The following is a 25,846-nucleotide window of genomic DNA, read 5'->3' on the forward strand; positions in this document are numbered from 1 at the left end:
CATTCCAGGGACTGGAGTTCATCATGGCATGTTGAGGGGTGAACAACCAGCAACAAAGAAGCACACATTTTCTGCGTGGAGGCATTTTTAATCTAGTTCAGAACATAATGCATACCACTTATATACAGTTGGGTATAAACTGGATTTGAAAGTTCTGAAGGAACAAAGAACAAATGCATTACCAATGTGCTGTAGTAATCCAAAGAGGTCTGTCTGGAACTTTATTTGTGGAGAGGGGTAGATTTTAGTAGTTTTAAGAGGAGGTCAAGAGTCTGGAAAACGCTCAGATAGTGTTAGTTAGATTAAGAGGATTAAACCAACTATGTGTTCCTCAGCTGTGGGACTTCCGAATTTCTAATATTTTACCCGGAGGAAAAAAATATATATGTATATAACTTTAAAAAAATAGAAGCTGAAATATTGTAATATTGTTCTATAATTTCAGTATAACGCTGCTCTGTTGGCAAGACAGACAATAAGCTATTGATTAAAATGACTTTACCATAGGAACAGATACTGAGACAAGGTTTGAGTATTTCATAAATATGAATTTATTATATGAGCATGCACCCAAGGATGTTCTAGCACTCTGGTCTGAATCATATATAAATCATGAACAATTATGGTGTGTTTGTTTTTTCTGTAAAACACATTACAATGGATCATGGGTTTCCCTTTAGAATTTCTAAGCTTCTCTAAGAACCTAACCTTGAATGCATTTGAACTTCTAAAGGAGTTAAGTGCATTTCAAAATTGAGATTATTTCATAGACTCATTTCATATTAATATAAGTGGTTATTACAAAGAGACATAAAATTGTCTTAGCCTATTTAACTGTAATGTTAGTTATTCTCATTTGTGAATTCTTATAAGCTTATTACTTGTACTCATTTTCCTAAGTGGTAGGTAGTTGCTCTTTTCAATTGGTTTGCCATCTCATTGGTTCAAAACAGTTTTATTTATAAATAATTCTGATAGCTTAAAGCATTAAGAAATGATATTTATCAGATTACTGATAAGAATAATAGTGGAAATCAAATGTTTAGTAATGCTGTGAGAAAAAAATTAAATTGGGTCTTAACAATTTCGGCTTCAGGGATCATAGTATAAAACATAGACATTGCATAATGCCCTTTGCAGCAACATGGATGCAACTAGAGATTCTCATACTAAGTGAGTCAGAAAGAGAAAGACAAATGCCATGTAGTATCACTTATAGGTGGAATTTAAAATATGGCACAAACGAACCTATCTACAAAACAGCAGACTCAGACAGAGAACAGACTTGTGGTTGCCGAGGGGGGTCGGGGAGGGAGCGGGGTAAACTGGGAGTCTGGGGTTAGTCGATGCAAACCATTACCTTTAAAATAGATAAGCAATGAGGTCCTACTGTACAGCACAGGAAACTCTATCCAATCTCCTTGGATAGACCATAAGGGAAGATAGCATGAGAAAAAGAATGTATATATATATATATGCATGACTGGGTCACTTTGCTGTGCAGCAGAAATTAGTACAACATTGTAAATCAACTGTACTTTAAAAAAATAGACATTTCCATTTGAAAATAATGGTTAGTGGAGATTTTGGATGACATCTAAGTCTTCACCCTGCAAGAATGTAGTTTAGTTAGAAACACAGTGAATGCACGGAAAACGCTGTCCAAATACAGAGCCACTCCCCTCCAAGCCTTGTGGGATGTGGTCACCTCGTTTTTGACCACCCGCATTCTCAGATTTGACTGTGTGGAAGTAAATTGGAACAACTGTTTTTGAAGCCTCCAAGTTAGGGTTATAAAGAAAAGTATCCTTGAAAAAAGCTTTTATGAAATTGTTCCTTAAGAGAAAAGCGTACAATATAAAAGCTATTACTTCCTAGTCTTTTTTTTTTTTTTTTTTTAAGACCAAGATTCATAGGCTTTCTTTGGAAAAACTAATAAAAAAGGAGCCTACAGTTTGGAACTTTGCATGCTGCCTTCTATGTCTCTCTGTGGGGAAAATGTCCTCATAGAACATATATATATATATATATATTTTTTTTTTTTTCTTTTTCTTTTTAGGGCTGTACCTGTGCCCTCTGGAAGTTCCTAGGCTAGGGGTTGAATCGGAGCTGCATATGGAAGTTCCCAGGGTATGGGCTGAATTGGAGCTGCAGCTGCCGGCCTACACCACAGCCACAGCAAAGCCAGATTTAAGCCAGGTCTTTGACACCTTTGACACACCACAGCCGCATCCCCCACCCACTGAGAGAGGCCAGGGATCAAACCCACATCCTCATGGATACTAGTTGGATTCTCTTCTGCTGTGTCACAGCGGGAATTCCTTTATAGAAGATTTTGAGGACACTCATGTGATGACTTGTTTTACCAGAGTGAAAGTGTTGAAAGCAAACCCTTTGACTCCTCATAGAAATCCTGTTAATTGTGAGACCCCTTTGTACAGTTTTGTGATACAACTGTGTGATGTCCCCATTGTACAGATGAGATAACTGAGGCTTAGGGAGGGTAGGTGATATCCCAAGAGCAGGCAACTTGGTGAATGCTATATCCACCCGCAACCTGGCTCCAGAATCTGTGTTTGATCCTCCTTCAGTTTCCAGCCCTGTAAGGAAAGCCCCCCAAAATGGTGAGAGGAGAAAGGTGTGAGCAGAGAGGACTGAGCGGGGAGTGTCTGCGGAGACTTGGAAAGAGAGCCAGGCTGGGGTGGAGGCTGGGAAAGGAGCAGGCTTCCCAAGTTGAACAGCTGGTGGAGATAATCTTGACTTGCCCTCACCTAGCTGTGCTACTCCGGGGGTTAAGTTAGAGTCTAACTACATGGGAATGATGCAGGCCCGGTCTGCTCAGCAGGCTCTTGCCTCCGAGAAATTGTCATTTTGACACTCGAGTTGGTGCAGTTAATGGACTGTGGATAAACGTTTTCTTCTGGAGTTTTCTGAAATGCTAAGAATGCCCCAGTACTATCTCAGCAGCTTTGTACTTGCAGTGCACACTTTCACTGCCGGTGCTTCTTTGCTCTTGTGCCACAGACCCCTCTGGCACATGGCTGAAGCCTGTGACTCCTTTTCAGGGGCTTGTACATGCCTAAAATGCATACATCAGGCTGCAAAGTAGAAGTTATATTGAAATGCTATATCAGTATATGATAAATTGGGAGTTCCTGTCATGGCGCAGCGGAAATGAATCTGACTAGGAACCATGAGGTTTCGGGTTCCATCCCTGGCCTCGCTCAATGGGTTAAGGATCCGGCATTGACATGAGCTGTGGCGTAGGTCACAGATGCGGCTTGGATCTGATGTTGCTGTGGCTGCGGTGTAGGCCAGCAGCTATAGCTCCAATAGGACCCCTAGCCTGGGAACCTTCATATGCCATGGGTGTGGCCCTAAAAAGCAAAATATATATATGTATGTATTAGAAATTGTAATGTAATGTCATCTTAGTTTTTCAGCACATTAAGTAACAAGATCTAGTGGTGAGTTTAATAAATAATATTATAAGTAAAGAGGATCATAAAAGATATTCCTAGATATCTGTGACAACAAAGATTGCTATCAAAGTATCTTCAATTTATGTTGGTAACAAATGCAAAAGAACTACTGAGTATGGTATAGTTTGTCTCTATTCATGATGGAAGAATATGCTGAATTTTAGCAAGAGGTTAGTGAGAATGAAGATGTAATTTTTTTCTCCTTCTCTCAACAGACCCCCTAAATCTTATCTGTACCCCATGTTAAGAACTCCAAGCCAGAGTTCCCATTGTGGTGCAGCGGAAATGAATCGGACTAGGAACCATGAGGTTGCAGGTTTGATCCCTGGCCTCTCTCAGTGGGTTAAGGATCTGGCATTGCTGTGAGCTCTGGTGTAGGTTGAAGATGTGGCTTGGATCCCTCATTGCTGTGGCTCTGGACGGTGGCTACAGCTCCTATTGGACCCCTAGCCTGGGAACTTCCGTATGCTGAGGGTGTGGCCCTAAAAAGCAAAAAAAAATTACAATAAAATAAATTAAGAAGAACTTTGAGCCATGTGGTTCACTGCTTCAAGTTCTATGACAAACCCTCCTGGGCTTTTGACTGGACTTCTAATGAATCTTTGGATCAAACTAGGGAAAACCTATACCTTAAAACACTCTTCTTCCTATTTGCTGTTATTCTGATCTGAATTTATGTAATTTTCCTTTAATGTCTTTCAATAAAAGTTTAATAATTATTTCCATAAATGTCTTATAAATTTTTGACTCATTCTTAGATACTTTATATGCTTTGTTGCTATTTGCTATTCTATTTAATTTATTTTCTAACTATGAATAAGTTTAGAAATATAATCAGCTTTTGTATGATGGACTATTAAGTTATTTCCAAATTTCTACCTATATAATCATATCATCTGGAAATGTTAACAGTTGCTTTTGTTCTCCACATTTTGTGCTTTTAATTTTGAATTAACTTTCAGTGCCAAGTTCAATAGACATAGTGGTGCCCTTACAGTGTTCTCTCTGATTTTCAAGGACATACTTTTCATATTTTCCCATGAGGAGTGATGTGCTGAAACCAATTTTTAGCATCTAGCCAGAGCCAGTCATTAACTTTTCATGAATTTTGCATGAAAACCGAGTCATTATTTAAAATTAAATTATATTACAATTAAAGCATTATTAAGTAATCAAGTTAAAAACATGAATAATAAACTCTGAAAACTCACCAGTCCCTACTTTATGTTATGGTGTCTTAAGGTTTTTAAGGTTGTTTACATATCTTATTTGTGTGGTGAAAGTATAATGATGCGATGTGTCCCTGTCTTTTTGCAACTTCATAGTCAATGGCATCATGTCGATAGCTTTACATTGGTCACAATGTGAATATTTATGCCATGAGAAGTGGCAAATGCTACCAGTCCTTAAAGCCTGCTGTTCAACATTTACCTGGCAAACTGATGTTTGCTACAGGCTGTAGCATTTTCCTAACCTGTTAATGAAAAAGAAGGGAAATAAGGAAGAAAAGGAGGGAGGATTCGAGGGAAATAAGAAGGAAAGGCAAGAAAAAGGGAAGGAAGAAGAGATGAGAGAAAAGCTTTAATCAGTGTATTAACCTGAACATGATATTTTTCCCCCCAGATAACTGTGATGCCCCTCTGGCGTCTGCCTTGCCCCGGGCTTCCTTCAGCAGCTCCTCAGAGCTGTCCAGCAGCCATGGCCCTGGCTTTGCCAGTCTTAATCGCAGAGATGGTGAGTCTGCAACTGTCTTCTTCTAAGTCCGTCATGATTCTTTCACAGAGAGAATTATTTCCATTCTTAGTTCATATTCATTCTTAGAGCTCAAAAATTAATTATATGGAATTTATTGAAGTTGAAGAAAGCAGCAGGTTCATCATATCATCCTTTGCTAGCTTTCCTCTGGCTTAGCATCGGTTTTTTTTGTTTGCCTTGGTATCTTCCATCTTTATTAATGGCCAGCAAATGATCATCAGTGAAATTTATGAGAAGGGGATTATTGGAGTGTAAATTATTTCCAATGTTGTCACCCCTTTTTAGTTTTAGAACAGGCTAGAGAAGGGTGACTAGTCAAGTGTGCTGTTTATGAATTAACTAGAACAACACATGAAGGAGCCAGGGTTGCAGCCGCTGGGAAGACTGGACAGGACACTACATGACGTCTATTGAGACGTGAAGGTGCCGAGGGGTATGATGGGAAAATGATACCATCTGGAAGGAGACCAGGTGAAGGCTGCTACTGAAAATAAAGACTCCCTTCCTGTCAATGGGAAGGGAGTTAATGACTTAGCTTTTGGAGAGATATTAATCCGTACTTGCTACTGGAGGGAGTGTGTTTGAGTAAATTACCTTTTCTCTTGCACAAATAATAGGTCGATGGATTGAAGATGTGAATACATACACTGCGAATGTTTCACTACTTTTTAAAGGGATAGATGAATTTTTTATGAAAGATTAATTCCGAAAGTAAACATTAAAATTAACCGTGTTCGGAGTTCCCGTCGTGGCTCAGTGGTTAAGGAGCCCGACTAGTATCCATGAGGGTGCGGGTTCAATCCCTGCCCCCTCTCAGTGGGGTAAGGATCCAGCGTTGCCCTGAGCTGTGGTGTGGGTCGCAGATGCGGCTCGGATCCCGCATAGGGCGGCGGCTACAGCTTGGATTCGACCCCTAGCCTGGGAACCTCCATATGCTGCCAGTGGGACCCTAAAATAGACCCCCCCCAAAAAAAAATCAACTGTGGAAACCTAGCAAGTGATCCAATAGATCAGTAGCAAAGAGTAAGGACACAAGAGTGGAAATTCAGTGAGCTCAGGGTGGGAGTGTATGTCCATTAATTGTCCACCTTCATGGTGTTTTCTCAGGAAGAAGCATTTCATGGCCAGATATTTACTTCTCAAAGCACGCATAATAATCCTTTTTAGCATCTCAGTGAAAATATATTCACTGAAACCAGATTTCAGTGAGATTAATTAAATTATCAAATTACCCATTTTTGGTCTGATGGTTACTCTAATATCAGCTTAACATCTAAACTTTCCAGTGGTTGCCCTGAAATGGTAAAAACTCAATAAGCACCATATTCAATCAGTCTGAAGAAGCCCCAGGGGCTTGTGTGCTGTGTTTCTAATTTGCATGTGCAGAATATCTTTATGAGTCAAACCTCCAGTGCTGTCAGGATGGTGGCACTGGGAAGTTTATAAACATTAGAAGGGAAAATCCTGAAGTTTAAGATGAACTTATTTCCATTATATTTAATTAAAAATTAATAGCTCAGAATAGGATAAGCCTTCATCATAAAATGGTAAGTATAAAGTGTATCCTTTATAGTCAAACTACTCTATTTGCAAATTTGTATTAACTATTTTAAGAGAGTGAAAATCAATGGATGAGATTTTTTTTTTAAAGGTTGTTGACTGGATATAGTGCTCATTTCACTAAATCTTCCTACGTATTCCCACCTGATTTCAGTCCCATTTCTAATACTTGCTTTAGAAAGTACAATTTATCAATACTCCTTCTGAAGGATTATCTATGTGCCTTTTCTCCTAAAAGAAGCATCCCAGAGCCTTTCCTGACATTTCTTTTGCCTTGGTAAAGGCTGGAGAACATATTAGTTCACTGTTGGAGTTCCCATCGTGGTGCAGTGGTTACGAATCTGACTAGGAACCACGAGGAAGCGGGATTCCATCCCTGGCCTCGCTCAGTGGGTTAAGGATCTGGCATTCCCATAAGCTGTGGTGTAGGTCGCAGACACTGCTCAGATCCTGAGTTGCTGTGGCTCTGGTGTAGGCTGGCAGCCACAGCTCCGATTTGACCCCTAGCCCAGGAACCTCCATATGCCACAGGTGCAGCCCTAAAAAGACAAAAGACAAAAAAAAAAGTATTAGTTCACTTTAGGTTAGATTATTATCGTATCAAAAGTGCATAGTACAAAGTATGGATGAGTGTAATGATGACAATTCTTTATATATAGTAACTTTAGCCTTTTTGAATACTTTGTGTATGATCTAGTGATGAAAATCATGTTAGACTCCCTGATTATATGGTTAAAATTTCCTTGGTCCATGCTATGGTATTTGAAGGTCTTAAAGGAGGTGCTGTTTTACTTTCCTGGTTTCTTATTTTGCCCAGATCACTGAGCTTCCAAAACTTTCATTAAGAATTGGAAATGTCCCATTGTAGCTCAGGGGGTTGAGGACATGACGTTGTCTCTATGAGGATGTAAGTTCAATCTCCGGCCTTGTTCAGAGGGTTGAGGATCTGATATTGCTGCAAGCTGTGGTGTAGTTTGCAGATGTGGCTTGGAACTGATGTTGCTATGGCTGTGGCTGTGGCTTAGCCCTCAGCTGTGGCTCTATTTAGATTCCTGGCCTGGGTTTCCATATGCTGCCAGTGTGGCTGTAAAAAGAAACAAAACAAAGCAAAACAAAACAAAACAAAAGACTTAGAAGTGTCTCAAATATCACAGCTGCTTCTGTGAATTTTATACGCAATAGCTGATCACTGCATCTGTCTGATACCTAAAGGTGGTAAGAAAATTGTCTATACAAAATTTGTCATGTATGTATGTATATATATTTGTGTATATATGTATTATATATATATGTATTTGAGCCACTTTATAAACCCTCAAAGCCAAATAATTCAAAATTTAAGGCATTTTATGATTTGAAAGTACTTCACTGATTTAACACATGGCAAATATTAATTGATAAGAATATATGGCACATTTCATGTTTTCTCTTTTCTGTGTTTTTTACTTCTGCATTTTATTTGTATATTTATTTTGTTTTCTATTAATTTATGAAAAGTAGTAAAGTATTTCTTAGGAAAGACTGCCATAAAGAGATCTATGAAGGCTATGGAGAGGGATGGGCAGAGAAGTCAGGGGAGATCCAGGTGTTTCTAGGGACAAGCAGAGTCCAAGTGGAGAAATGGGGCCCAGGAGATTTGAAAACCGTGATTCCTGAGAGTGTCACCACCTGTTTGTTGGTGTTTTCTGTAAAGTCCCTAATGGAAGTGTAGGTTATTGTAGAGATGGCAATGGGTCAATTCATTACTCAATATTGGACGAAGAGCTTCTGGTGTTTGCTTTTGAAATCTCTAGTCTGGTTCCTCTAGCATTTCCATTTTGAGGTCTGAGTTTGGGTTCGAGATAATACATGTAACGAAGTGTCCATATGGACGTCATACACCTTACCTTTTTATACCGGCAAACATAAACTGCTAGAAATGCCTGAATGAGTAATTTTTCAAAATGGATAGATTTTAAAGAGTAAAAACACTGACACATACATTTATTCATATACCTGCTCAAGAAAATTGATACCGTTAGATGAACGTACATTTCTTGAAACTTTACATCTTTGCAGTCAAATTGGATTTGACTATTCATATTGGCTGATTTTGTTTCCATCAATATTAAATTGATTTTTTTTCAAATTACAAGTCACCTAATATTTCTCTTACAAAATCAAGATTGCTGAAATCTGATTGTTCTAAAGAAGAACATGCTATAAAAATGACTTTGTTTTTGTTTTTTACTTCTCAAAAATCTCCTGAAGAAATATCCAGTTTCTCCCTAAAGGTATGTGGAAGCCCTTCTCATCACTATGCAATTCTGAAATAGTTGTCTAACAAATTCTACTCTGTTCCTTTTCAAAGTAATTCACTTTTTATATCATGCATAATATACACAAATGTTCACGAACGTTATCTATTTCACAGCATGTATCCTTGGCAAACACCAGGATGTCTTTCTTTATTTCACTTTTTTTTTTCTGCTTTTTAGGGCCATACCTGCGGCATATGGAGGTTCCCAGGCTAGGGGTGTAATTGGAGCTGTAGCCACAGGCTTATACCACAGCCGCAGCAACGCAGGATCCAAGCCACGTCTGTGACCTACACCACAGCTCATGGCAATGCTGTATCCTTTAACCCACTGAACAAGTCCAGAGATCAAACCAGCACCCCCATGGATACTAGTTGGTTTCATTACCGCTGAGCCACAACAGGAACTCCCTTACTTCACTTTTTAATAAATATTATTGGCATCCCTATGGGGATGTATTTTGTTCCATCACCTCACAGTGCTTTCCAGGATTACCCATACAATGCAATTGCCTTGCCTCTTCTAGGGATATTCCCTTTTTCCTGTTTGGGGCCACTGATGAAAGATGTACCCAGTGAGGTGACCTTCAGTCCTACCAAAGGGTGAGATTCAATTAGCAACCTTTTACGAGGCACCTCGAATCATGCATGATACATGGATCCTTTGTTAAAATCAAAGCACTCAGGAGTCCTGAACTGCTGTTTTAACTTGTGACACAGTTGCTGGTCCAGGAAGACCATAGCCAATGACAAAGGCCAGTGGATCCCCTCAGTGAGCCCTATGGTCAGCTGCTCCACCTTTGCTCTGAAAATGAATATGGAGCTTCCTGGACTAGGGGCTGCTGGGAAGGTGGTAGTTCAGGGATTCCTTGTTCTCTCTGTCCTGTCATCTTTGCAGTGGCATCTTTCCTTGTTGTCATGTTTCCTCCAAGGAAGTCCAGTGAAGCAAGCTTTTTTCTGACACATAATAGTGCGACACTTTTCTGGGGATGAATGCTTCCCCCCAAAACAAAACAAAACCTCCTTTGAGAATAGTATTTGCACTGTGTGATGCTTAGACCTCATCCTTTCTGGGTTCTTATTGTACTACTCTATTTTATATAACAGGTCACCTGTGCATATCTCTTTTTAATCCAAGGCTCTCACAGCACGCTTACAAATTACAATGAATTCAGCTACATAATATCCCTAAAGAAAATGTAAGTTTTATCATCCCACAGCATTTTTGTTTTGTTTTGTTTTTTCACAGAGGCTTCTGGCTGAATGAGCATTCACCTTTGGATGGATAATTTAGTTCTCACAGTTTTGTTTCTGAGCCTCTCACCTTTGCATTTCCTGACATGATCCAACATTATATTTAATTAAAAAGAGGAAGGAGCTATTGCCTTAGGGACGGAACCACATGTGTGTGGGAAGTGGTGGGGGCAGATGTGGGTGGGGTACCTGGCCTACCCTTTCTGGGTACCATCTCCCTCCACTGTTCTCTCCACATCAGAGGGAGGGGCTGCTTATTCTGACTGGCCTCAAGGATGATCTGGAATCACTTCTCTTCTGAATAACTCAGGGGGCCTCCAAAAGATGCACAAGGAGGCTTTTATAGAATTAGACCAGATCTCCGAGCTCTACCTCTTGTCAACAGGAAGATTGCAAGGGATATGAACAAATAAGCTGAGTCATACATTTTATTCAGTCATGAATGAGGTATTTACTGCATGTTCAGATTGTTTATAGGCTTTTGCTGGACAATTCTGATTGTTACTTCTAAGGTGGGAAATGAATGAAATCGTCTTATCGACTTGTCTGTACAGAACTTCAAACAAATGAGAACTGAAAAGCCCAAGATCAACTCAGATCTGAATGCCTCTCTACTGCATGTTTCTTTAAAGCTTGGTCAGGAGTGTATATGAGGGAAGCAGAACAAAATGCACAGTACCACTGGATGTTTGTTTATTTTATGCGGAAAGAGCTGCAGAGATGAATGTTCAATGCCAAGGGCATTAAAAGTTGTCCCTGGGGATGCTGTGCACAGGACATCAGGGAGTCACAAGTAAACAGTCACAAGGTGCTTCCACTCCTTCCCCGCCCCGACCTGATATTACCCGCATTTAAGGCAAATCACAAATTAACCGTAGTACACTTACTTTTCATTTAATTTTGAATTGTCTGTTTATAAAGGCATTATAAGGCATTTAGTAGAGGAATCTGTTTTGCAATGAGGCAGTTGTGTGTGATTTTTTTTTTTTTTTCCCTTATGGATGCACTTTTGGGAAAACTGCCTGTTCTCTTTCTCAGGCTACTAGCAGATTGCAGGAAGCGGAGCAGAAAGGGAATCAGAGGTTACCTAGATAGGTCCAGAGATGGGATTTCTGCATTTTTTGTTTGTTTGTTTGTCTTTTTAGGACCGAATCCATGGCATATGGAGGTTCCCAGGCTAAGGGTCGAATTGGAGCTGCATGACCTACACCACAGCCACAACAATGCCAGATCCAAGCCACGTCTGCGACCTACATACACCACAGCTCATGGCAATGTCGGATCCTTAACCCATTGAGCAAGGCCAGCGATCGAACCCATATCCTCATGGATACAAATTGGGTTCCTTACCACTGTGCCACGGCGGGAACTCCCCACATTTTTTACATCCTGATATCCAGAAATGATATATGCAAATCATTGGAATTACTTCGTAAGAAGTCAGATCTTGAGCAAATGCTCAAATTCCCCTTGGCATCATAGATGGGGTTTTGACAAAGATGTCAATGTGTACGGCCCAGAGATCTCTGAGCTCAATGGTCAGGGAACATCCCCAGGGCTTGCCCGCCCACTGGTCCCCCTTTCCTGGGAACGTCCTACAGAGAGAAAGAACGATGAGCACCTGCTTCTCTCACCCTCCCCCACTCACCCAGCCCCACCTGGAATCTGTAAGGCATCTTCTGTGAGTTAAGATGCATTTAAGTGAGAAAAGAAACACACACCGCTTGATGAGATCCCATTTGAGACAATGTAAGAAAGATTTTGGAAGGAAACTTCCCTTGGTGACACTTTCAATTTAGCCATTTATTTTCTTGACATACAGATGCCTTGGAGATGGGTGGGTCTATTCACTTCAAATTAACCCACCTGTCTTTGCTTCCTCGGTGTCTTTCTGCTGTGGATCTTGTTGAAACTTGAAGAAGGCATGAGCTGGTTTTCCTTTTCACCTCAGGGTAATTTCCCTCACTGCACCAAGCTGATGACACTGTTTATGACAGTGTGTGCCCTGTGGCCACCAGAAGCAGGAGTCATTGTCAGCTTGATTAGTGGCCAGAGTAATTAAGGCCCCAGCTGAGAGTTTCCTGTTCAACCTTTCCTCTCCCCAAGGACACGAGTCCCTGCCTGTGTCTGAGCCTATAAAGGTGGGGGAAGCAATCACCCAGGAATAACCAGAGACAGAAATCTTCCAAGATATCTGCCAATATGTTGGTTATTGATAAGCCAACAATACTGAATAACTGATAAATCACATGGATATGTTCATAAACGGAGCAGAGAATGAAAAGGCCATTAAGCTTTAGTAAAACATCCTTCCTAGAACCTAAAATGATAGTTTTTTCCCTTGTCTGCAAAGCAGAGACTAGAATGCCTGTCCCACTTACTGGCTCGAGGAGGAATTGTGAGGTCACCCTTGGAACATGTGGGATGGTGGTCAGTGCATCACATGCTTATGGCAAGTTTTGGATTTATGCATTTTCTCTCCTTTAGTATAAAGTGTTAGGCAACAGGGCAATCAGTAATGCAATCACTGCTGATAAAAGAAACTTTCACATTTTGAAATGTAGGGAATCATTGCAGCACCATATACAATAGCCATGACATGGAGGCAACCTAAATGTCCATCACAGAGGAGTGGATCCAGAAGACGTGGTCCATATACACAATGGAATATTACTCAGCCATTAAATGGAAAGAAATAACAGCATTTGCAGCAACATGGATGGACCTAGAAATTATCATGCTAGGTGAAGTCAGTCAGATGGTGAGACACCAACATCAAATTCTGTCACTGACATGTGGAATCTAAAAAAAGGGCACAATGAACTTCTTTGCAGAACAGATACTGACTCACAGACTGAAAAATTTATGGCTTCCAAATGAGACAGGTTGGGGGGTAGGGGGATGCACTGAGGGTTTGGGATGGAAATGCTATAAAATTGGGTTGTGATGATCATTGTACAACTACGAATGTAATAAAATTCATTGAGTAATTAAAAAAAAAGAAATATAGGGAAGTCATTCCAGCTTATCCATGAGTTAACTTGCATTTTGTATTAACTAAAAAAGCCTGTTTGTGGCTTATCAAATATGCATTGTCCAGCCACTTTAATTATTAAAGAGAAGGGCAAATTGACCAGAAATAAAGAATGACCCTGTTAAAAATAAAGATTAAATGCCTCTCTTCCTGGGACGCCAATGCCCGTTCTCCTTTGATGATAAGACTAAGACTCCCTTCCTAGGTACCAAGGCCATGCTGACTAGACGTGTATGTGCTGCACGTTTTTTTTTTTTTTTTTTTTTTTTTTTTAAACTTGAAGAAATGTATCCTTGACAGAAATAAAGCTGCACTGAAAACCCTGCCTCTCTGGAGCAGCTTCTCAGAGCAATTGGGCAGCGGGCTTCCAGGATCATCCTCAGTTTGGCCCCAGTAAACTCCTTTCTGTTCTTATTACTGATTGTTTATTGATTATTTTCATTGACACGGCAAAGCCTTGGTGTGATCCCTCTTTCACAATGACTGTTGACCATTTAGGGGAGGAAAAGAACTAGATACTCTAATATATCTTGTTGCATTTTCATTGCAGCCTTAAAGCAAAGCATACCTTTGCTTAGGAGTGGGAGAGATGTTTTGTGTTCAGTGTCCTAAGCTCTGGAACTTGTTCTATGCAAGTTGGACCCTCTGGATTATAGTTTTCCTTTGTATAAAGTGTGACAGTTTCTTCAGCTAAGGGGTTGAGGCAGAAGAGGGGAGGGTGACAGTGGAGAACCACCATCTATCGTGTGGGCAGCAGCAGAACTGGGTTAGGGTGGGGGTAGGGGGAGGCAAGTGACTTTCTTGTAGTTAGCTGTTAAGCACTGGAGCCTCCTGAATAGTAATCACAAACCTCTGGACTCTATTTCAGGGGGTGTGGTTCCCACATGGAGTTTACTGAAGATTTGCCAGCATTTAATAATGTGGGCTGATCGGTTTAAGAACCGCTGCTCTGTGCTGCTGGCTCGTGGGGCAGCTATACTCAAGTGCACACTCAAGCGCATCCAGTGTAAGGTTGCTTTACTGTATTTTGTTTTGTTTTCCATGACAGACCGGTAGTCTCTCTTACTGGTCACTAAACAGTCCTCAGGTTGTGCATGTGTATTTCCCACTCTTTCCAGTCCTTAGAAAAAGAAGCATATACCTGGGTGGACTCGGTGCAGGAGCAAATTTGCAGTAACTCACATCATTGCCCTGCAGGGGTCTGGGGATTACCCTGTGGCTGTGTTATCCTGCTGAAATGAATTGCCCTGTAGCCCAGGGGATTCTGAAGTTTCATTACTTTATCAGAGTACCTACTTAATCAAATAGCTTAATTTGCATACAAGTAGCACCTCCTCACCACAGGTAAGGAATGTGAAATATTCAAGGTCGATTACCTGCAGATGGTAGAGGCTGGTTGACAGAGATGTAGTTGCATCTGTGGGAGAGGCTGGTTCCAAGACAACGTGTTGGAAACTCGCTGATACTTTTTTACTCTGTTGTGCTTCTGTACATATGGGGCCCCACGTTAAAGATACCTCTTGGCTTCAAGAGAGATGAAAAATAAGAGAAAGATAGTGAAATGTAAAAAAAAAAAAAAAGAAAGTGCTTCATCAGTACATTCTTTAGAACTTTACTCCTAATGAATATGAGCCAGAATATAGGGTGTTTAGCAGTTTCTCAGAGGTTTAAACTGATTCATATAAAATTTAAAATGTTGCCCTCTACATTTAAATGATCAGCTAAACGCCAACACCTAATTTCTGAGTGCTTTTGGCAATGATGTAAATTACAAGCAGTTGCAGAGTAATGTTACTTGGGACCCTTAGCTAGAACACAGAAGAATTTCCCACTCAGCAAACATTAGGTGGGACCTTTACACAAATCAGTAGAAGTAGGCAGGAAGGTGTTGAAGGATGACCCACGTTGTTATTAAGGATGAAGAAAGACTGAGAATCTGTCCTGGGTTGGACAATGCCAAGACACGGTGATTAAATGTGGGATCTTGGGTAGAATCCTGGAACAGAAAAAAGGAGTTACTAGAAAAACTTGAGGCAACCAAAGTTTGTCATTTTGTTATCTTGTTAACATTGTGCCAGTGTTAATATCCTGGTTTTGATCAAAGTACCATGATGATGTCTGATACTAAGATTCGAAGACATTGGGTAAAAAGTTGATAGAAATTTTCCAGTGCCTACATGGCCAAACCACTTCTTTTAAGATAAAGCCTGCCAAGGCCTGATGATGGTGTAGTTTTTCCTGAGAGCCTGACACTGTTAAGTAGTGATTTTTCCCTGAGAAGCCAGACCTACTCCCTTCTAATCAAACTCAGGGTGGTATTTTAGCAACCAAATCTTTCTGTAGTATATACCTGCTCTATCCATATCCCCAATTCCTACAAGGCAGTTCAAGTCCCCCCAGTCCTTGAAATGAAGACGTCTTTTGAAATACCTGGGAGTTCCCATCATGGCGCAGTGGTTAGCGAATCCGACTAGGAACCAAGAGGTTGCGGGTTCAATCCCTGGCCTTGCTCAGTGGGTTAAGGATCCGGCATTGCTGTGAGCTGCGGTGTGGGTCGTAGACGAGGCTTGGATCCCACGTGGCTGTGGCTGTGGTGTAGGCCGGTGGCTGCAGCTCCGATTCGACCCCTAGCCTGGGAACCTCCATATGCCGAGGGAACGGCCCAAGAAATGGCAAAAAGACAAAAAATAAAATAAAAAAAAAAAATACCTGGCAGTTTTACCCAACTCTATTTTTGATATAAAAATTTCCAAGTATTTTTTTTAGTAAGGGTGATTTATTATACTTAGAACTAAATGTAATTTAACCATAGTGAGCACTTCTAATATAAAATCTCAAATAAGAAAAAGTAGACAGGAATTCCCTATTCCCTCTTTGCAAGTCTTGGAATTTGAAAATTATTTCAAAATAAAAAGTTAAGAAAATACTTTGCTGAACAATCAAATTGTAGCATATTTAAGATTCTGCATCAAAGAAAAAATATTGTGTTGGTGGTACCTTGAGAGGAGAATTTGGAATAGTTGCACAGAGGTATCCCGCAGGAAATGAGGAACTCTTAGAAAGAATCTGGCTTTTAAAGAAATTGTAAGCTTTAGATTTTAAAGGTTATACATGTAGTGCAATTAATGCAGGACATAGTGAAGCAACAGATGTGCCCACTTGCTAGTGACACCTCCATACCCTGATGTAAATGCCTCACTCCCACTTCCCTTCCAGCTAACTTGTAACTGTGTCACACACCTCCTGACATCTACTTGGTCATAATCGCTTTAGTAAACAGAATGTGGATTTCAATAATAGCTCCTAATAAGAAAGTAATAAATCTTGTCTAAATTATTAGACCTTATTATGAGAGCCTCATATTGATAGGGATGGAGTAGGCACAGGTGGTTGTAGAAGTCCCAGTAAAGGATTATAGATAGAGAAAGAAATCTAGGGGACTTCGGGAGATCACTGTAAGTTAATAAATTGCTCAAAAAAGCCATCAAAGAGTTCCCATCGTGGCTCAGTGGTTAACGAATCCTACTAGGAACCGTGAGGTTGCTTGCGGATTCGATCCCTGGCCTCGCTCAGTGGGTTAAGATCCAGTGTTGCCGTGAGCTGTGGTTAGGTTGCAGATGCGGCTCGGATCCCATGTTGCTGTGGCTCTGGTGTAGGCTGCTGGCTACAGCTCTGATTAGACCCCTAGCCTGGGAACCTCCACATGCTGCGGGGGGGGGGGGGGGGAAAAAAAAAAAAAAAACGCCATCAGAACCAGGCAGGCTTGCGGGACTAGTGGAGGTGTGAGAATTGCCTCAGGTCCTTGGGTGGGGGTGGGGTGATGCCTACATTCAGATCAGACCCAGGGCAGTGTGTGAGGACCACCCTTCTGCGGATTTGAATACACTCCTCACCAGATCCCAAGGAGGAGCTGCTACTCCCAGAAAGGAAGAGCGGGCTTTTCCAGATCCCACTCCCCTTGGAGGATAAACCCTTAGCCCACTGGATCCTCAGGGCAGAGCTTCCTTGCCTGCCCGCTTGCATCTCTCACAAATGCCCTACCCTAATAAATCTATTTCTTGCCTCTCACTTTGTCTCTCGCTGAATTCCTTCTGCACCGAGGCATGAAGAACCTGAACCTCAGTGAGTCCAGACTCAGGGTGAGTGATTCCAATTTAAAACCTTGGGTTCAAGTCCCAGTCTGGGTTTAAGCTGGGTTTGAGTCCCAGCACATGGGTTCAAGTCCCCAACTGGGTCTAGGCTGGGTTTAGTCCATTAGTGCTGTCAGTTTCAATATTAGGTGTCAGAACAATGGGGAAAATTTTTTAAACTAGTTTTTTCATGTTAGGGATTGTTTACATGGCACTATTTTTTCTAGACATGGCTAATTAGCCAAATATCAGCTCCGCAATGCATTCCAAACTTATTTCCAATTTTTATACTGCATACTAATGTAAATTCAGAAAATGTAATATGACATCTAAATTCAAATTCAAAATGCATGTTTCTATTAATCTGTAAGAGCAAAACATAACAATAAACACTCTCAGGTATCCCTAATTCTTTCATTTCTCACAGGCACTGGATAAAAGAAAGCACAGTAATTTCTACTCTGCACCTGTTGTCTTGAATACTTGAGAAACTCCTTACCAGTCAGTTTCCCTTTGTTCTCTCTCACCGCCATCCCCGTCACACACTGCCCTTTTATTATTTTTTTTGCATAATTTTTTTTGGCTTTTTTGTTTTTGTTGTTTTAGTTTTTAAGGCTGCACACATGGCATATGGAAGTTCCCAGGCTAGGGGTTGAATCCGAGCTACAGCTGCAAGTCTACACCATAGCTACAGCGACATGGGATCTGCAGCCTATACCACCTTTCATGGCAACGCTGGATCCCTGACCCAGTAAATGACAACAGGGATTGAACCCGCATCCTCATGGATACTAGATTCATTTCCACTGCACCACAACGGAAACTCCCCTACTGCCCTGTTACAACTGTCCCTCCCTCCACAAAAATCACTTCCACCTCCACCACTCCCACAGTGCATTTCAAATTAGTCTGAAATATCTGCTTCTTCTATGTGTCTCTAAGCAGCTTGAGTGTAGAACTATGCCATAGCCATCTTTGGTATTCCAGCATTCAGCACTGTATTTCCAGAATTAAGGTTTTCTAGTTGAATATTTTCCTTTATGTATAGCAAAGGGAAAGTCAGCTATAAAGCCAATAAAGATATTAGTTCCAAGCACTGATGCGATAGCACTTTCTCTTAGTGGGACCCCTGGACACTAAACAGTCAAGAGATATGAGCTAAGAAACAAAATAGTTAATATAGGCTTCATCCATTTATGCTTGACCTGTGTTTTTATTTTGTATGTGTGTATGTGTGTGCATGTATATGTGTCTGTGATTATGAGGCATTATGTAATGCTAAGTGTGAAACTGATTTTCATAGTTTTTTTTAATGGTCTCATTCTTACAGGTTAATACAGATTGCAAAGATTTCTCTCTCTTTATTGTTTTTCTTATTTCTATTCACTGTAAAGGAGCTGGTGGCTGGTCTCCACTTGTATCAAACAAATACCAGTGGCTGCAGATTGACCTTGGAGAGAGGATGGAGGTCACAGCTGTGGCCACCCAGGGAGGATATGGGAGCTCTGACTGGGTGACCAGCTACCTTCTGATGTTCAGCGATGGTGGGAGGAACTGGAAGCAATATCGGCGAGAGGAGAGCATCTGGGTATGTGCATTGATTGAAAAGATATCTGTCAGAGTATGAATGATGCCTGTTGCTACATGTTACTACAAATTTATCAGATCAAGTATGAAAATAGAGCCTCCTAAATTACTTGAAAATGTTTCCATCAAATGTGAGCCCCATGCAATATTCCAGAATATACTGTCCATGTATAATTTTTGAAAGGAGTAAAAAACAAGTTTTATATAATGTAGTGAGATATTGAAAATGTCTTCCCATTATTCCTTTCAATGAGGAGTAAATAAGTCACATACAAACTACTTTATTTGTGTTTAATAACAAACACAGAGGTTTGTATTGCCTCAGCATTTTTTAGTAAAACAAATTCATTTTCTCTAGGGCCTCCGACAGAGTGAAATTTCTGAAGGACCCTGAACATTTAGAAATAGATGTAATAGACAGTCTTTCTATAGAGGACTCAATGAGGCATGCGTTGAGTTCTTGCTCCACAAGGAACTTGGGTACCATGGCACCTCTTGTAATTCATGGGCCATAGGTCCCTAGGATCTTTTGGAATCAGAACTACTTTAAATTAATTTACGTCAGTGACATAGTTTCTGCTTCTGATTACACATCCATGTTCCTTTTAGGGGAATTACATTTTGTTGGTTTCACTTTTTGGATATTTAAATATATGCACTCCAGTATAGAGTTAGCATTTCATGTTATTTAAAGATCATGGTCTGCTGTGAATGAGAAACTCTAAGAGTAGAGTGTTGTAAAGATCTGTACAGGGTTTGCAGCTGGCTGATGGGACAGCTAGTGGAGGAGGTGGCCTGGAGACTTGTCAGGTGGAGAAGAAATTACTTTGTTCTTGTTATTAGATGGCTGCCAGGAGCTGGGGGAAGGGAGGAATGGACCGTGAGTGTTGTTTAAGGGAGACCGAGCGTCAGTTTGAGAAGTTGAAAGTTCTGGAGTTCCCCTTCTGGCTCAGCGGAAACAAATCCGACTAAGAACCATGAGGTTGCCGGTTCGCATCCCTGGCCTGGCTCAGTGGGTTAAGGATCCGGTGTTGCCGTGAGCTGTGGTGTAGGTCACAGATGCGGCTCGGATCCCGCGTTGCTGTTGCTGTAGCATAGGCCGGTGGCTACAACTCCTATCAGACCCCTAGCCTGGGAAACTCCATATGCTGTGGGTGTGGCCCTAAAAAGCAAACAAACAAACAAAAGAGAAGTTGAAAGTTCTGAAGATGGAGAGTAGTGACGGTTGCACAACAATGTGAATGTTGATGTTATAGAATTGTACACTTAAAAATGGCTAAAGGGGTAAACTTCATGTTACGTGTATTTTATCAAAATAAAAAAATATACAGTATATCTTCCATTTAATTTAGGCTAAGGATGTGTGTAATTAAATTTTTTTTTCTTAATTGTCATTATAAGAGGAAAAGAGTCAGCTAAAAAATGGTAATGTTTTAGCACATAGAATGCCTATAAGGGAGTTCCCGTCGTGGCGCAGTGGTTGGCGAATCCGACTAGGAACCATGAGGTTGCGGGTTCGGTCCCTGCCCTTGCTCAGTGGGTTAAGGATCCGGCGTTGCCGTGAGCTGTGGTGTAGGTTGCAGACACGACTCGGATCCAGCAGTGTTGCTGTGGCTCTGGCGTAGGCTGGCAGCTACAGCTCCGATTCAACCCCTAGCCTGGGAACCTCCATATGCCGCGGCCCAAGAAATGGCAAAAAGACAAAAAAAAAAAAAAAAAAAAGAATGCCTTTTTATAAGGCAACAGAGTGATAGTATTCTTTGGGTAAACAAATTGTTCTTATTTGAATCTCCTTAGAACTCTGTTACTTACTATAACTTAATAGATTGTGGTCCACTTATTATTATTACTATTAATCTCTGGAGCTTTTATCAGTTTGTCAATAAATGTTGATGTAAATTGAATCAAGAAGAACTAGTTAGTTACCTCATGCTAATTGAACAAAATGGGAGGGAACTTGCGAGTGATTTTAGGGCTGGCTGACACAGTTTCCAAAAAAGCGGTTGCCCCGCTGTGCTCAGAAGTAGATATTAATGTTGTGCGTATTTGAAGAACACCAAGTCCAAGTCAGGGTGGGGAGTTCCTGTCGTGGTGCAGCGGAAACGAATCCAACTAGGAACCATGAGGTTGCGGGTTCGATCCTTGACCTCGCTCAGAGGGTTTAAGGATCTGGCGTTGCTGTGAGCTGTGGTATAGGTCGCAGACGTGGCTCCAGTCCTGCATTGCTGTGGCTGTGGTGTAAGCAACTGTAGTAGCTGTGATTCGACCCCTAGCCTGGGAACCTGCATGTGCTGTGGCTGCGGCCCTAAAAAAAGCAAAGAAAGAAAGAAAGAAAGAGCAGCATTACTTAAGAAAAAGTAAGTTGAAGTTTAACGATGCATCTACTTATATAAAGAAACTTTGTTCAGGGGGGAAATAGTGTTTTGCAAAATAAGGTAACTAACAGTTAATTCCTGCTTATTCTTAGCTTTATATGTTTGCTCCCTTTGACTCCATTGGATTGAGAACTGCTTTTAAGCAGGTTGGAGGGAAACCATATCTAAGCATCACCTTCTGACAGTTTGTTCAAGGTTTAGAGCCCTGGGGAAGTAGGGTTAAGAACTGTGGTGTTATTAACCCTAGACCATGCTTGCGAGTACAGAAGCCCCCTCAAGCCTGTCCATCTTATCATACAGTAAAGACTGGTGAAATAGTCTGCTTCCCATTCTCCCGAGTGGGCTTAAATAGAGACTCTGCCTTCCCTGCCTGCATCCCCAGCACTTCACGGTGCCTGAGTTTGAGCAGAAAATTGGTAAATATCTGCCGAATTAATGACTGAGTGGGATCTACTTTCTGGCAGGATGTTTTTTTTTTGAGCTCCCTGCTCTGTGCTTCTCTGTAGCCCTTGGTCTCAGCTAAGTGGTCCTTGAAGGTCCCATATAGGTGTTTTCTTTCTCTCTTATTTTTGAGTTCCTTGCCCTTTGGCTGCAGGACACCCTCTTTCTCCCTGACATCACCAACCTGGTGGTGTGAAGCCTAGGTGACTTCTCATTGTTATCAATAAATATCAACCAAGTGGTTAACGTTAGTCCTTTTGTAAGAACTGTAATATTTCCTGAATCTATACACTCTGCATTCATTAGGGGTTTATTCTTTATATTGAAAACTCATCAGGAGTTCCCACTGTGGCACAGAGGGTTAAGAATCCGACTACAGCAGCTTGAGGCACTGTGGAGGTGTGGGTTCCATTCCATCCCCAGCCTGGTGCAGTGGGTTAAAGCGTCCAGCATTGCCTCAGCTGCAGCGTAGGTCTCAGGGTCTCAGCTGTGGCTTGGATTCAGTCCCATACGCTGTGGGTGTGGCCACTGGAAAAAAATAAAAAAAACTTCATCAGAACTCTAATTCAGAAGTTATATCTCTTGTGAATTTTAGATGGGAGTTGTTATTCAGAATGCCTTGACAACTTAGAATTTAAGTGGATTTTTCCTCCAATGCAGGCCCTTTGTGTGAAAAAGGGCCTTATCTTATTTTCTAAGATAAGCTGGCATAATAAATCTGAGAAAAATAAAAGAAATTACTTGAAATAAATGTAAGTTCTAGCATGAATAATTCTATTTAATAGATTTCTTTTGGCTTGAAAAAATATGTACCAGTCAGTCCTTAAATGAAAATAAAATAGGCACGGTAAATCTTTTGAAACTTTGTTCTTCTTTGGGTAATTTCCAACCTAGAAAACCAAGTAGACTAATTAATGAGACTAATTAATATTGTATTGAAAGGTTCACAACAACCTCCTGGAATTCTAAGAGAGCAACAAAGGTGATCCCAAAGATGTGTGTGGGATGAAAGAAAAGACAAGGAAATATTGGAAGCCTGAGGGTTAGGTTGGGGTTGTGTGTTATATCTGCACTGATTTATTTATTTAAGAGAAGGAATGGATGCACAGATGGCATAACATTTACCTTGTTAAATCTAGATTGTCTGTCCATGTGTATCTGTTTTTTTTTTTGCGGGGGGGCGGGGACATGCTTGAATTATTGCAGAATAAAAAAAAACGTAATAAAGAATATTGGATTCAGATTTAAAACAACTGTGGTCACTTGGTATAAATAGAAAGATCGTAGGTGACTGAGTGTAGTTTCAAAGTAAAGAGGGATCAGAACAGTGTCAAATCATAATAAGAAAACCAGACTCAGAGATAAGGAGGAGGGTTTGAATGTAAGGAAGCAGAGACTCTGCTAAGTGTGAAGCTCTTTAAGGACGGGGAGTGGAGTGGAAGGAGCAGAAATTTATTTGACAGAGATTCTTGCTAATTCCGTCATTTAAATATCTGTTGGTTTTATTTCAGGTCGAGGTTCATACATTTATTGCTCATGAGTTGATGACTCCACAGAGCCAAGCCCCACATCATGTAGGAGTTTGTAGAGAAGGGCGTGCAGGGTCTGCCTTGGCTGGCTGAATCATATGCTCTCCAGGCTCATCGATTTCAAGTTTGGCTCTGAAATTGGTTGCTTTTGAGCAGAATGGGAGAAACGCTCCAGTGATTCTGTATCGATCTCCTCTATGTAGCTGGCCTTGTTGGGGACACGGCCCTCTCCCTTCTAACCATCCACCTCATCATGCCAAGTGCATTGATTCCCTTGAGGCGGCGACTTTGTACCATGGACAAATTGTTGATGGAACTTACCATTGTGGACCACAATTGGATTTTGTGTTCGCGTCTCCCCTTCCTGGGCTCTGAGAGCCATTAGGTCAGGATAGATCTCCCCAGAGTGCCAGCCCTGTTCCAATTTCTCCAAAGGAGTTGTTAGATTTAGTTAAAGAAAAGATGCTCTTCTCAGACCTCAAACTGGATGGGGAGTTGAGTTAAAGCTTAGGCAACCACGGGATGCTGCTTGTGTGATGGGAAGCTTTCAGCACCAAGTCTAAATGTACCAAGAGGTTTAATACTTTTTTCTACAATGTTTTACAAGGATGATGCCCTATTGAACCCAAGGGAGAGGTGATCCCATTTGCCCTTCATTGCAGGTCTCAGTGACAGCAGAGATAACCATTGGATTTAATCTGTAGAAAACTCTAAGAGCAGCTGAAAAGGTTGAGGCAGAAAAGTGAATGAGTCTTCTGAGCTGCAACCACAAAGTAACTGATGGGATCCTGGAGGCCCAAGAGCCGGTAACAGTTGCCTCTGGCCAGGGGTCCCTGCTTTCAGAGGGTGTTGGGACATCCTTTCTTTCATCTGTTGAACCTTCCCCAACCCGAAAAACTTCACTCAAATCCCCTTCGCTCTGTACAAAAATTGCCTAGACACTCCCTTCTTTTTCTACTCCTAGGGCTTTTCATTTTCATCTCTCACATACTACTTCTCTTTTTCTAAATTTATTCATCTCTTGCCTATTTCACATCAATTCTGGAGTCAGCAACTATGGCTTGATTATCCCTATATCCTCTGTACCTACTTCATTGCTTTGCAAAAGTAATGATTTTGCTCATTTGAATTGCCATGTGTTATCACTTTGGGAGGGAGGGATGTGGTGGCAAGTGGAATTTTAAATATATAGCAAGATAAATAACATATTACAAATTGCGTCCTTTCTTTCTTTGTTTCTTTGTTTCTTTCTTTGTTTCTTTGTTTCTTTCTTTCCTTTTTTTTTTTTTTTTAGGGTTGCACCTGCAGCATATAGAGGTTCGCAGGCTAGGGGTCAAATCAGAGTTGCAGCTTCTGGCCTACACCACAGCCACAGCAACATGGGATCCAAGCCACATCTGCGACCTATGCTGCAGCTCATGGCAATGCCAGATCCTTAACCCACAGAGAGAAGCCAGTGGTCAGTTTGTTATGCACTAAGCCACAATGGGAACTCCCAATTTGTTTCTTTTTAAAAAAATTTTTTATTGAAGTATAGTTGATTTACAGTGTTGTGATAATTTCCGCTGTACAACAAATGGTTCAGTTATACATGTACACACATCTGTGCTTTTTCAGATTCTTTTCTCATATAGATTATCACAAAATACTGGGTAGAGTTCCCTGTGCTATACCGGTTGGCCAGTCATTCCATATACTACCGTGTACATATGCCAGTCCCAAACTCCCAGTCCCAAACTCCCCTCCTTGGATTAACTTCTATTAATTCATAGCTACCATGTTTAGGGGTATTCTCTGTGCCAAGCATAGTGTCAGGCATGTTATCGCCAATCTTCATTACAGCCCTGGAGCAGACATCATCACCCTTGAAACTGAGGAAAGTAACTTTTGGACTATCAGGCTAATAAACAGTATCTGGGAGCTGAGATTTTAATCCAGCTCTGAGGTTCCAAAACCTTTCTTCTTTGTTGTTTAATTTTCTTACTTCCAACTACATGGCCCTATTCTAACACCATTTGTTCCCTCAGAATAACATTTCATACTTTTATTGCTGTGCTTTTTATTCATCCCAAACTATCCTTCTCCATGCTCCTATACATTGCAACTTTACTTTTCATAGAATGAGGTGGTATTATTAGAAACATATGGAAATTAGGATATATTTTATGGAAAAGGTACATCTTAAACAGTAATAGGAACAGCATATGGCAGAGTTGTGGGGGAAACAGCTTTATAAGCAGATTTTTTATTTATTTGGGAGAACACAAATATTCTTTTTTTTTTTTTGTCTTTTTTGTCTTTTTTTGTCTTTTTTGACATTTCTTGGGCTGCTCCCGTGGCATATGGAGGTTCCCAGGCTAGGGGTCGAATCAGAGCTATAGCCGCCGGCCTACGCCAGAGCTA

General features: G+C 41.0%; 1 protein-coding gene across 12 annotated transcripts in view; it reads left to right on the forward strand.

Annotated features, from left to right (window-relative positions):
- Positions 1 to 25,846, forward strand: part of CNTNAP3 (contactin associated protein family member 3) — a 200,310-nt gene that overhangs the window by 30,641 nt on the left and 143,823 nt on the right. For all 12 annotated transcript variants that reach the window (XM_084994548.1, XM_021072822.2, XM_021072824.2 and 9 more), the window contains exons 2-3: positions 5,106 to 5,216; positions 18,906 to 19,099. In XM_084994548.1, coding sequence (XP_084850674.1) covers positions 5,106 to 5,216; positions 18,906 to 19,099 — 305 coding nt within the window. The remainder of the gene's footprint in view (positions 1 to 5,105; positions 5,217 to 18,905; positions 19,100 to 25,846) is intronic.

Source organism: Sus scrofa, chromosome 14 (assembly GCF_054392235.1).
Source record: "Sus scrofa isolate SSC_HxYL_T2T_F1_AM1 chromosome 14, Sscrofa_HxYL_maternal_Yorkshire_Landrace_v2.0, whole genome shotgun sequence".
In the NCBI taxonomy this organism is placed as follows: domain Eukaryota; kingdom Metazoa; phylum Chordata; class Mammalia; order Artiodactyla; family Suidae; genus Sus; species Sus scrofa.